The following is a 427-nucleotide window of genomic DNA, read 5'->3' as shown; positions in this document are numbered from 1 at the left end:
TACACTCACCTCTTGTTCCAGTCTCCTGCCGTCCTCGGGATCTTGAGCGAGTCGCCGTCGTCGTCATTACTATCACTGCTACTTGGACGGAAGAATTAATCAAGGTTATATTCTTCAAGTGGGGAAAAAAAAATATATATATATATATTCTCCAAGTGGAACAAACATGGAATGGAGATTTTTCATGGTCTAATTTAAAATTAATCGTATATATATATTTTGTCAAGATTCTTTGGTTGATCTATGAAGAATAAAATCATTATTTTGGTTAAAAAATGCCCCAGTTCGTTTATGATCAATTTCATATTTTTTATAGTAGGGTAAGAGTTATTCTATTATTAAATCACAAACAAAACCCTTTCATTTACCTACAAAGAATAAGTCTTCATATTTTTTGTGAACCACTTTTTTGTCCACTTACCATGAT

General features: G+C 32.1%; 1 protein-coding gene across 4 annotated transcripts in view; it reads right to left on the bottom strand.

Moving 5' to 3' along the window:
• Window positions 1-427, bottom strand: part of LOC119588079 (protein cycle-like) — a 19,177-nt gene that overhangs the window by 13,761 nt on the left and 4,989 nt on the right. For all 4 annotated transcript variants that reach the window (XM_037936782.1, XM_037936786.1, XM_037936785.1 and 1 more), the window contains exon 3: window positions 10-78. In XM_037936782.1, the coding sequence (XP_037792710.1) occupies window positions 10-78 (69 nt within the window). The remainder of the gene's footprint in view (window positions 1-9; window positions 79-427) is intronic.

The sequence above is a fragment of the Penaeus monodon genome, chromosome 23 (assembly GCF_015228065.2).
Source record: "Penaeus monodon isolate SGIC_2016 chromosome 23, NSTDA_Pmon_1, whole genome shotgun sequence".
Classification (NCBI taxonomy): Eukaryota; Metazoa; Arthropoda; class Malacostraca; order Decapoda; family Penaeidae; genus Penaeus; species Penaeus monodon.
The sequence above is the reverse complement of the archived record's forward strand: the minus strand, read 5'-3'. Positions and strand labels throughout refer to the sequence as shown.